The sequence below is a fragment of the Squalius cephalus genome, assembly GCF_949319135.1.
Source record: "Squalius cephalus genome assembly, chromosome: 21".
NCBI lineage: Eukaryota > Metazoa > Chordata > Actinopteri > Cypriniformes > Leuciscidae > Squalius > Squalius cephalus.
The window spans coordinates 12,011,675-12,022,805 of NC_137142.1; the positions used below are offsets into that span (position 1 = coordinate 12,011,675).

Below are 11,131 nucleotides of genomic sequence, written 5' to 3' on the forward strand. Positions count from 1 at the left end.
AACTAGCAAAAGTGGATTCAGACACCCCTAAGTGCACTTGCGCCGTGCGCTTTATACCATGTGCTTAGATCGTTAAAATAGGGCAGAGAATAAGGCACAAAACAACATACAAAAATAATAGATAAAACTAAAATTCATCTGATTGAACTTTTGACCTTCTAGTTACTGAGTCTTCCCTATTCCGAAGAAATTAAAAAGAATAATAAAATAACCAAAAAAAAATAAAATAATAATCTAAAAGAGATTTGTTTATTCATTTATTTATTTATTTCGTATTTAGCTTCACAACGTCAAAACATATATGCTGTAGGTACAGGTCTTTAAGGCTTGGTAGTGTGGTTAATGAAACTGTCAGTCTAAACACATTTGTGCGTGAAGGATGTTGTGATGGGAGCGTTGTATATGTTTGCAGAAATGTACACATTATCACACTGATTTTTGTATGATGTTGATGTCGTGCATGAAGAACAGTTAACAGAATAAGCCTCATTTGATCTGCATACAACATCAGTGTCTATGCAACTTAAAAGGCACAAAGGCTGTGTGTCAGTCGCATTATTTTTTTTGCAAAACCAGGTGTGCAAGATACTCTGAAGCTAAAGACAAAAAACTTACTCTGGGAAAGAAAGTTCAGCCTCTTCAGTTCAATATTGCCATGTCATGTTTATGGGCTCATAACTAATAGATTCCCTTTTGGTTCTCTGTGAAAGTCATGACCTAAGACACCGGCTTATTCATGATATTGAGTACGTCATCCAAAATGGATGGGCCCAAGTCAAGTTCGAGAGAGAAAAGGGATCCTGTGATTTGTGTGAGCGACTCCTGTGATTGGCTTTTGCTTTTGGAGATTTCAAAGTCCGAATCACATAGACGACCCTCTTCCACGCCGCTATCTCTGTCCGCCCAGTCGCCCTTGATGCCGAACATCTCCTGTTCGCACTGGAAGACTGAATCGCCGTTGTTACCATTGTTAAAGTTCCCATTGGCATCTCCGTTTCCATTAACAAAGACGGACAAAAACGCTTCAAGCTCGTTTTCACTGCTGTGCATCTTCTTTTTTGCAAGAGATTTTTCAGGCATCTCCATGCGGTCGATCGAAGGTTCGTCCTCCTCCGGGACGGGGCTGGGGTCACTCCTGAAGACGCTGATGGACTGAAGCAGGGTCTCCATCTGCAGGATTTCCAGATCTTCAGAACTGGCTTGAGGAGTAGATGGCTCAGACAAGTGGTCCTGGTTCATGGGAAACACGGTGGTGGAGATCAAAGGAAGTGTCAGTGCTTGGCTGCCCCCGATGGATGGGAGCGAGATTGCATTCTTCAGGACCGGCGATGGAGTTTCGACACACGATGCATCGGAGGCACTATTAGCTCTTGTGAATTCCCCGTGGATACCATATTGAGGTCGAGTAGGACCACCTTTCCCTGGTAGAAGCTCAAACTTTCCTTGAAGGAACGACATGTCACCGAAGGCATCGCACTCGCCACCCTTTCCAATGTGGATAGTGTGTCGAAAGTCTCCGAGAGGTGGGCTGATCATATCTGGTGATAAAATATCCCTCAGACGACATTTCTTCCCCTTCTTACTGTAGTTGGACTTCAGGTAGATTGGCGTTTTGGCAGGCATCCCTGCTTTGAGTCCAGTGTGTATTGGAAGGAACCGAGACCACTCTAGAAGTTCAGATCTCCTCAGCTGTGTGATAAACTTGCTGGAGTCTCGCAAAGTAAAAGGGCAGGGGTTACATTCTCAGAGAGCAGCTGTTTTAAATGTGTCCTCAATCCTCATTGACGATAATCCAGCTCTGATGTTTGAATTAATGTCCTTTACCTGGATAGATGGAGAAATAATTTAGTTTTCTTTGTAGTCAGCATCAAAGAGCTTTATTGTAGTCATAAATCCAATATTTAATTTGTTTAAATGTTAAAGTAAATTTCACATATATCTTAAGTATCTGATTGTAATCTTTCTGTGGAATGTGCAAAGAGAGTTCAAAGAAAATATTTATCTCTGTCTGAAACTGTCTTTTGGATATAGATGAATTAAAATAAGTTTAAGTTGAAATACTAAAATTAGTAAAACTAAAACTGAAATAAAAATACATTTAAGCATTCACACACACACACACACGCACACACACGCACACACACACACACACACATATATATATATACAAAAACTAATAAAAAACAAAAACTAATAAAAAGGACTGACAAAAATAAAAATAAACTAAACTAATATTAAAATGAAGACATATAAAAAGAAATATATTAATAAATACTATAATAATATAATACTAAAAGAACATTGCTACACGATTGCTAATAGATAGATAGATAGATAGATAGATAGATAGATAGATAGATAGATAGATAGATAGATAGATAGATAGACAGATAGATAGATAGATAGATATCTGTTGTTGTCATTTATTTCATAGTGACGGTATGTTAACACACGAGTCAAGAAGCTTTAAAGATAAAGAAAGGATGTCTAGAGATAAAGTAGAAATTGCAGAGAGTTTAGAGAGGCTGAGCGAGAGAGAGAGAGAGAGAGAGAGAGAGAGAGAGAGAGAGAGAGAGAGAGAGAGAGAGAGAGAGAGAAGGGCGACCACATATCATAAGAGAGAGAGAGACTTCTTGCCATTTATGGACATATTTCCTTTTGAGAGGCCTTTAAACATTGACCCTCAACGACAGACTGCAAACACTCTCTAAAGCTGCGACCGGGCCACGGCTAGCCAAATATGTACGACTGAAAAAACATCCACATTCTCTCGGCAGCAGAGCCCAATGTCCTTTCACTCCTTTAAGACCTGCTTCTCTAAACTGTTCAAGACCTGAGGCCTTTTTCATTTCAACAGAGAACCTTTTGCGAAACTGTATGGTGATGCAAAAACATAATAAAGGTGCTGTAATATTTTTTTTAAATAACACATAAAATATCCCTATTATGTAACAGATATCACTGAAATTGGTGCTTTGAGAAATCATAACCATCTCAGTCTTAGAAAAACAAGAGAGTGGCCTTCAGAAAACTTCAGATCAGCTGGAAAAATCATTCTAAAAGTGATTCCAATGATATAATTTATCTGTGCCATTGTCATTATAGTTGTGGTGTGGACTGCTATTCTTTTATATTTAGAATATTTTTTTTTTAACCACATCTTTATATATCCATGCTCATCATATGCTAATTGATATGCAGAATCTTAAACATGCCCATGACAGTCACATTTAGTCCCATTTAGAAATGTCTATATGAAAAATAAAGAGATGCCTAGGTAAACTTCATTTTGACAGTCCACTTTAGACATTCTACTAACTATAATTAACTTTGCAATTACATGTAATTGTCAACTAACGCTTACTAGAGTATTAGTAGACTGTCTGCTTAATATCTGCTAACAATTTACTTTTATGGTCTCCCAACAGACATTCTACTGACAATAAATCACTTTGCAACTATGTCAACTTATTCTACAAACCCGAACCCTAACACCTAACCCTAACCGAACAGTCTACTACAGTAAACTAATACTCCAATGAGAGTTAGTTAGCAAAGTTACTTATAGTTAGTAGAAAAGTGGACCATTGAAATAAAGTGTAACCAATGTTTATACTACAATATCAAACCATCGTCTGTGTCCAAATACGGTTTGAGGCCACTGTATATTAAAATACCACGGCATTGCCATCTGATAACATGGAGCCACCAAAGTACTAAAGATGACAGTCTGAATGATGTCACAGCTCAATGTTCCACATCCCCTGAAGATCCCAGTTAGAGACAGTGAGGGAGGACACTGTTTACAAAACACTAGAAATTCCGTTTCATAGGAATACACGACTCCCCTGAGGTAACGTCCTAACAAATCACAGCTGATAAACAACAGGAGCAAGGTGAAGGTGAGCAGCAGGACAATCCTTGACAAAGATGTAGTCTGTTTTAGTCTGGATGAATGACATTATTCCGATCATCTTACAATCTATGTGTTTTTGCACTTTTTGCACCAGCTCAGAGGTTGCTGTGCGAGTTCAACAGGGCTTTAAAAGCATTTTTGGACACTGATGCAGTGAAACACAAATAAACCTCACTGGAGCACTGAACGGAAATCTATTTTTAAATGTGACAAGCATCATCGGGATGGCTTGAAGAATGTGTGACTGCATGAGTGTGTCAGTGATAGAGGAAAATGTGTGTGTGTGTGTGTGGTCCTGGTAAAGAAGTCCTCTCAAAGATGGCAATATCCAAAATCCTTGTCGTTGTGGGGACATTTTCTGGTCCCAATTTGAAAAACAGCTTGTAAATCACACTGGTTTTTTTTTTGGTTTTTTTGTTGAAAATGTAAAAATGCTGAAAGTTTTATGTGATGGATGGGTTAGGGGATAGAATACAGAAGGAACAATGCAGTACTTTCTTGTGTCAGAGCTGTGATTGTCTCCGGATATGCCTCCTCTTTGCAACTTTCTCATAATCTTTGTAAAACCATATCCAGTAACCCGCTCTTTGTACTTTATTCTTTAAATCAAAGCAGTGTTATTTTTTTGTCTAAAACTAAAACTATTAAAAACAGTATTTCTGTAATTGAAATAAATCTGAAATAATATTAAAAAAATAGAAGTTAAACTTAAACAAGAATTAGAAATATTGCAACTAACTGAAATAATTAAGTTTAACCTGAAGTACTAATACAAATGAAATAAAAATAAAGAAATATATTTAAAAAAATCTATTAAAAATGGTAAAAACAACAGAATTAGAATTAAAATGTGAAAAAATATATAAAATATGAAAATGCTAATTCAAAATATTAATAAATACTATAATAAAATGTAACACTGGACCACAAAACCAGTCAAATGGGTACATTTTTTTTTTAAATTGAGATGTATACATCATATGAAAGCTGAATAAATAAGCTTTCCATTGATGTTTGGTTTGTTAGGATAGGACAATATTTGGCCCGAGATACAACTATTGAAAATCTGGAATCTGAGAGTGCAAAAAAATCGTAACATTGAGAAAATCGCCTTTAAAGTTGTCCATTGTTGTTTGCGATTGTGCTGCATTCACGTTTTAAATAAACGTTTTATATATTCACAGTAGGAAATTTACAAAAAAATCTTCATGGAACATGATCTTTACTTAATATCCTAATGATTTTTGCCATAAAAGAAAAATCGATACTTTTGACCCATACAATGTATTGTTGGCTATTGCCACAAATATACCGGTTTTGTGATCCAGGGTCACATATACCACTGAATCAAACCCATGTGACTTTAATCTGTGTTGTTGCAGATGCATAAACAGCAACGTCTAGAAATGTGCTTGATGATTACACTGATGAAAAGGTTCACATAAGGCCTGCTGTCATGGCATGATCAAAGCAAGCAGGTGTGTGAACCCCTGGACCGGGTGGAATAAATCTCAAAGGGAAGCCTAAATAATGCTTAGGTTAGGTTAAGGGGTTAGGGTTAAAGCTATGGCTAGTCTTCAACTTAAACCCCAGCAGGTGTGAGATGCCTTTGAATAAATTGTACAATGCCATGACTTGTTAAACAATAACAAACAATGCCATTCAGTGCAACAATCTACCACGCTGAGGTTTAGAAGCTGAGCAGCTGCCTCTCACACCCTCTTGATATGGATTTATCTCAGGGCCATATCCTGCCTTCATTTTAGATCTGGAATGAGTCCAGGGGCAAATGTTGCACTTACAAGTGCCCTGACGCCCCTGCTGAGATAGATCTGTCTACCCCCCTTCCCTGGGGGGACGTATCATCACACACCCCTCAGAAGTGCATGTCAGCAGGTCGGCAGTGTGTCTCTCATCTGACAGACTGAATAAGCCGAAGCCTGAGCTACATTCAGAAGAGGAAAAAATGGGAGTGAATTGGGAATGAATAAGATATATTAATGTGATATTCCACCCAAAAATGAAAATTCTGTCTTCATTTACTCACCCTCATTTCGTTCTTCTGCAAAACACAAAAGATATTTTGAAGAAAGTTGAAAACCAAACAACATTGGAGTCTACTGACTTCCATTAAATGAAAAAACAAAATCCTCAAAACATTAGTAACACTACAATGTTTTATTAGTTAAAGCTGCAGTCCGTAACTTTTTTGGGTTAAAAATTATCCAAAATAAATTTTTGAGCAAGTACATAACCAGCCAGTGTTCAAAACTATCTGCTTGCCTTAGCTCGATTCAAAACAGTAAGCTTGTAATAATGTTTTTAATTCCAGTGGTACTGGTGGATTTCCGCTGGAAATTCGAGCATGTCTTTGCGTCATTACGTAACATCTGTGCACATAAAGAAGGTGTCTCGGCTAGTTGGCTATATTGCGTGTGAGAATGTTGGAGATTTATAGCCTTTTCTCACAGCACTTGATATAATTAAACATCAATTCGATGGCTGATCCAGAAAGGTTAAAACGACAATCACCATTGACAACTGGAGATTCACCCACACTGTAAAAAATATTTTCATGATTTGTTATCTTAACTTTTAATCTTTTGTCAAAACAACTTAGATAATTAATGTGGTTCAGATAACATATATTTTGAAGTTCTATTTATTAAACCATAATCTTTTGTCAAATCAACTTAGATAATGTTGTTCAGATAACATATATTTTGAGTTTCTATTTATTAAACCAATCTCTTTGTTGCATTAACTCAATTTTTTAATTTCAATGAACTCAAAATTTTAAGGCAACCAGGTAACTTACATTTTTAAGTTAAACCTTTAACTTAAAAATGTAAGTTACCTGGTTGCCTTAAAATTTTGAGTTCATTGAAATAAAAAAATTGAGTTAATGCAACAAAGAGATTGGTTTAATAAATAGAAACTCAAAATATATGTTATCTGAACAACATTATCTAAGTTGATTTGACAAAAGATTATGGTTTAATAAATAGAACTTCAAAATATATGTTATCTGAACCACATTAATTATCTAAGTTGTTTTGACAAAAGATTAAAAGTTAAGATAACAAATCATGAAAATATTTTTTTACAGTGCATGGTAAAATGCAAAAGACTTCAGACTTCGGAGTGGCTACAGAAAAAAAAAGAGAATGCAACCGGGCCCATGGTAATTAGATTATATTCCAGTTTTAAATATGCACCTGATTACAGATAAGTGTGTTTGTATTTCAAAGAGAACCAGTTCTATGGAACATTAATTTGTTGGTATGACAAACTGAACTACAGGTTCTAATACACATTAAATGTAGTCACGCAATGCTGATGTTGTTAACATTAACAGTTTGAGAACAAAGTATAATTTGCACGGTTTGACGTGATATGATAAGCGATCGTCAGATTTAATCGGCGCGATTTACTGCAATGCTTTTTTTTCCCTTAGTTGGTCAGAACAAAAGTGGATGTTACTTACTTGTTCAGATGACATTTTCTGGTGAAAATTCTTATGTTGGTCATACTTCCAAAAAGTAGAATCTGTGATTGTGAATGACAGTATCCACACCGGTGCAGTGACTGACAGCCGCACATTCTCCACAAAACATTGGATTAATCCGCGCTGTGCCGCACCGAGGCACAACCCACGTAAAGTTGATAATTCCGCAAATAACTGCAATTGCAGATTTCGAACAGAGATGGCGACAAAGAGGAAAAACTACGGACTGCAGCTTTAACATTAGTTGACATCATGAGTTAACATGAACTAATAATGAACTGCACTTCTACAGCATTTATTAATCTTTGTTAATGTTCATTTGAACATTTACTGATACATTATTAAAATCAAAAGTTGTATTTGTTAACATGAGTTAATACACTGTGAAGTAAAAATGAACAACTGTATTTATATTAACTAACATTAACAAAGATTAACAAATACTGTAACAAATGTATTCCTCATGGTCAGTTCATGTTAGTTAATACATCAACTGATGTTAACAAATGAAACCTTATTGTAAAGTGTTACCAAAATATCTTCTTTTATCTTCCACTGAGGAAAGAATGTCATACAGTTTTGGAACAACATGAAGGCGAGCAAGTATGACAGAATATACATTTTTTTGGGTGGACTATACCTTTAAGACTGAACTAAATGGAATTAATGAGACTGAATAAGAAAAATGATGAGACTGAATGTTGCTAAATGTGCCAGAATAGTGTCAGAAGACTTAATGTCATTAAAAATGCCAGACTGAGATTGAACTAGTTAGAATAAATGAGACTGAATACAGAAGAAAGACATAGAGTTTTGCAATGACAGAAGGTGAGTTCAGGTGTTGTAATGATTCTGAAATTTAAAAAGCCTTCATGTGTTTGTATTACTTGTAATTACAACATGTAAACTTGTAATTTTCTGAGAGCTACGATTTGTGCCACCTGAACACTGTGCCACCTGACCACTGCAGATTTAAGGTGTGTTCGACTTGATATGCATAATGAGATCAAAGTGGCGCGAGAGCAATTCGAAAGCATTCAGAGCTTTATTTACAGTGATTGCAACATGGCGTGAACATTTTCTTTTTTGATTGGACTATCCCTTTAAGACTGAACTAGATGGAATTAGTGAGAATGAATAAGAATATCACTGAATTAAAGAAGTAGACTGAAAATAGACTGAATATTAATGAAAAAGCCAGGTTGACACTGAACTAGGCAGATTTAATGAGACAGCATATGCCAAAATGTGAGAAAATAAGACTGAGGATGCCAGAATGAGACAGAAAAAGATAAAATGGGGTGAGAGGTAAGAGCAGGGGTCTGAAGACGGATCTAATTGCATGCTGCTGGCACTCAGGAAATAACTCACGTGTGAGTATGTGGGTCACATTATTATTAGTGTGAGCGGTGATCTAAACAAGTGCGATGATGACATTCACACTGCAGACAGAGATGTGTTAAGACTCTCTTCAGCCCCGCAACTATGCCACCTTTGATTCTCCCTCTGAGCCATTTTAGCCATAGCCTTTTTTGGCTGAAAAGCCCACCACCCGGTCCCGTCTGCTGCAGATGATGATGCTGTATTTACAGCACATCTGCATAATTTGAATGTTTTTGGCTGTTCTTTTTAGATGTGCAATCTCCCACAGCATACATGGCTATTTCATCTGAGCTGGTCAAGCTCTCCTCTCTTGGGAGGTTCAGCTTTTACCTCCTCTCTTGGGTGTTTCAGGCCTAAGCTTTCAATCTTTTCAAATTCCTCCAACCACAAACGACCCTTTTGGACAATGTTCTAAATGATTAAAGACAAATCCTGCACTCGGCCCAATTCGAGGTTTCCAGTGTGTTACATAAAGCAACCCTAAATTACACTCTGGGATTGCTGCTGCTTTTTGAGGAACCGCGGTGGAGCGAAGTCTCTTTCGCCTCAACTTCATGCTTTTTACACCCTGCAATCCACCTCCAATGCTTCAGTTCTCAAGCTGCTATTGTCTTTGGCTTTATGCATGCACGAGTCAAGTTGACTTTCCCAAGTTCTGTTGGACAGAGGAATGTATCTGAGGAATTTTTAGAAGCTCTCTTCTGGTCAAACAGTTGAGTATGCGCTTGAGGAACGGAGAAGAGCCAGGTGTCGGGTTGCTTTGCGCTTCTCAGCCCTTGTTTTGCGGTGTGTAGGAATTTGCTCATACATATTCTGCAGCACCAAAATCTCACATGTCGTAATGACAGCCATGTGCACGAGTGGAAAGAGGTTTCACAAGCCTAACTAGCGAATAACAGCCACATGCTCCATGAATACAGCAATTTCTCAATCTTATCATCTATCAGAGGTTGCACTCAAGCAACACACCCTTAAGAAAATGTAATGTATGTAATACACATAAATTATGAAGCACACACACCTGCAAAAATTCAGCAATATCTATTTTTACCTGCTCGTGTGTCTTTGCAGATTAATGTCCCTGTTTTCTTTGCTCTGTGTTTGCCGTCCTAGAGGAGCCTTGACCCAAACTGTTAGTCAGCTTCTGGGTGGTGCAGCGTATTGCAGTTTTCGTCTTCTCTCTCACTCTCTTCTCTCTCTCCCTCTCTCTCTCTCTCTCTCTCTCTCTCTCTCTCTCTCTCTCTCTGCCCTTGAGGGTTTACTTCTCGCAGGCAGGACGTCTGCTGGACAGCTGTTTCAGAATTCCTCCTCTGAAGCGGTTCGGCGTGTCTTTGCTCCTCCTTTCTCAGCCTGCAGCACCTGTCCCTGCCTGTCTGCGGACAGCGCTGTTGAAATCCAATTCTCTCGTCCTCAGTAGTGTCGACCCGCAGTATTTCCTGGAGATACAGACAGACAGCGCTCAGTCATGGGAGGAGGAACATGAAGAGTCTCTCCTACTGTGCTTCCCAGCTGCTGAACGTCAAAGTCCTTCCCTTCCAAAACAGAGTGGAAGAAATACAACTCCCCTCTCTCTCTTTTTCGTCTTCTCGCTCCCCACCTCCCTTCTTGTGCTTTTTCTCACGTTTTTTTCTTCTTTCTATCTCAGCTCTCACACTCTTCAGAGAAGGTGATCCCAGGTGAAAAAGACGTACTGTTAAATGTATTAAAAATGCATTAAAGTATATTTGTATTGTACTAAAAACATACTCAAGTAAATTTTTAATACATTTAGTACTCTGTCTTTTTGATTCCCTTTCTATTCTCTCATTCTTCATTTTATTTCTGCTGACTTCAGCATCTCTACCTCATTTGTTTGCTCAGCATTTACCAGACACCATTACAACATCCGAGAGATACAATGCAACCTTGCTTGATGGATGGATGGATGGATGTGTAGATAGATAGACAGACAGCCAGATAGATAAATATTGATTACTTATAGAAAAAAGCTGTTTCTTTTTGCAGCTGCACTGTAAACAGAGCTTCTCGTCGCTTCATCCTCAACCTAAAATAGGTTTCCTTGGCAACACACAGTACAGCGATCTGCAGTGATCTCACGTTTGACAGGGATTAGGAGTGGGTGCAGGGTGTGTGTGTGTGTGTGTGTGTGTGTGTCTGTGTGTGTGTGTGAATGAGCTCTGTTCCAAAAGCTATCTATAGTGAGCTTCCTACCTAGACAGCATTTTAAGGAAGTTCCTAAAAATAAGAGACATCAATATGGGAAACCATAAGGGAACATCACATGTATGCTTTGAAAACATCCTAAAATGAATTAATTTAAAATA

General features: G+C 37.7%; 1 protein-coding gene across 1 annotated transcript; it reads right to left on the reverse strand.

Moving 5' to 3' along the window:
- Nucleotides 1–435: 435 nt before the first annotated feature.
- cdc42ep3 (CDC42 effector protein (Rho GTPase binding) 3) lies at nucleotides 436–10,383 on the reverse strand. Its single transcript, XM_079855051.1, has 2 exons — nucleotides 9,859–10,383; nucleotides 436–1,824 (listed from the first exon to the last, which is right to left on the reverse strand). Exon 2 carries the CDS (start codon nucleotides 1,621–1,623, stop codon nucleotides 718–720), a length of 906 nt encoding a protein of 301 aa, XP_079711177.1. The 5' UTR covers nucleotides 1,624–1,824; nucleotides 9,859–10,383; the 3' UTR covers nucleotides 436–717.
- Between the last annotated feature and the right edge of the window lie 748 nt (nucleotides 10,384–11,131).

Excerpts from the sequence above, each read along its gene's own strand:
- cdc42ep3 (XM_079855051.1), bottom strand. The coding sequence starts at position 1,623 with ATGCCTGCCAAAACGCCAATCTACCTGAAGTCCAACTACAGTAAGAAG.